Source organism: Pelophylax lessonae (assembly GCF_965119305.1).
Source record: "Pelophylax lessonae genome assembly, chromosome: 6".
Taxonomy (NCBI): domain Eukaryota; kingdom Metazoa; phylum Chordata; class Amphibia; order Anura; family Ranidae; genus Pelophylax; species Pelophylax lessonae.
In genome coordinates, this window is record NC_138773.1 from 124,906,285 (window position 1) to 124,907,682 (window position 1,398).

The 1,398-nt window shown below is 41.5% G+C and overlaps 1 protein-coding gene across 1 annotated transcript; it reads right to left on the reverse strand.

Moving 5' to 3' along the window:
- Positions 1-240: 240 nt before the first annotated feature.
- LOC309557355 (uncharacterized protein) lies at positions 241-1,123 on the reverse strand (the record flags this gene model as incomplete). The annotated part of the gene is made up of 2 exons (XM_082260035.1): positions 839-1,123; positions 241-735 (listed from the first exon to the last, which is right to left on the reverse strand). Exons 1-2 carry the CDS (start codon positions 1,082-1,084, stop codon positions 241-243), a joined length of 741 nt encoding a protein of 246 aa, XP_082116161.1. The 5' UTR covers positions 1,085-1,123.
- Between the last annotated feature and the right edge of the window lie 275 nt (positions 1,124-1,398).

Consider the following 1,398-nt stretch of genomic DNA (forward strand, 5'->3'; position numbering starts at 1 on the left):
ATATTTTCAGTCTTTTTTTATTTATAGCACAAAAAATAAAAAACCCAGTATTGATCAAATACCATCAAAAGAAAGCTCTATTTGTGTGAAAAAAAGGACACAATTTTTGTATGGGTACAGTGTTGCATGACTGAGTAATTCTCAGTCAAAGTGTGAGAGCGCTGAAAGCTGAAAATCGGTCTGGGCAGGAAGGGGGTGAAAGTGCACTGTAGGCAAGTGGTTAATCTATACTGCTCTCATCTAACAACTAAACCAGTGGTTGTATCGTAGGAGGAGAAGCTTTTCGAATCTGTTCCTCTTCAGAGAGAAGACAAGCTTGCCCAGGCTGAAAAGTCTCTCAACAGGTGCACTAGATGGAGTAGCAGCATTGTAACGTAGTGCAATTTTCTTGATGAGAGAAAATCCACACGGAGAGTTAAAGTGTTGTGCTGAAGATCTAATATAGTCTGCCACCTGGTTTTCTGCTGCTGAAGAGGAGGTTTCCTCCTCGTCCTCCTCAAAGGAAAAGAAATCGTTCTCTTTGGCTGACTCTGTGTGATGTGTAGATGTGCTGTTGTTACCTTGTTGTTGTGGTTCTTCAAGGACAATTCTTCGGCACTCTGCCAGCAAACTTGCCTTAGCCTTATCCTTTAACTCCTGCGAGCGCAGCCAGCGAAGCTTGAATTTCGGAAGAGTTACGGCAGCAAGTATAGCCTCTTCATTTCCCAGGACATCAGAAAATCTGGTTTTGATAGCCTGAAATAATAATCATAATTAGTAGCAGTTGTATTTATTATTATATGAGTACTACAGCAATGTTCACTTAATAAATAATAAAATATTAAATTAAAGTTCTTACTGTTATTATGGCGTCAGGAAGGTCCCTCAGGATTTGCAGACCACTTTGAAGGGCTTCTGTTTTCAGCATTAATGTTTCAATCGTTGGTAGGAGTGTACCATGAAAACAATTCTCTTCTCCCTGAAGTATATCCAAGGCAACTGTAAGGGGCTTCATCGCAATACAGTACTCCTTTAAAAACTGGTGTTCCCTTTCTGTTATCGCTGTCAGTCCTAATTTGGAGGAAATGGTGTTAAGGTCTACCATAGATATTTCACAGATTCGAGCCAGGGCATCATAGAAGGAATTCCATCGTGTTGTGCAAGGTACAAGCAGCTTTTTTGACACCAACTCATCAACTGTTTCAGTAGCCAAAGCTGATCGACTGGTCTTGTTCCATAGTGCAGTACATTTGGCAGTAGCACTTCTATAAACAGCCTTTGTTGCAGATTTTGACAGCAGCCACTTGTCCACATCTGTGCATGAAATCAGATTTAGTGTGTGTGATGCACATCTCTTGTGGGGGGGGGGGGGGGGCAAAGTGATCACATCACCATCATTATCCTCACCACCAGTTGCAT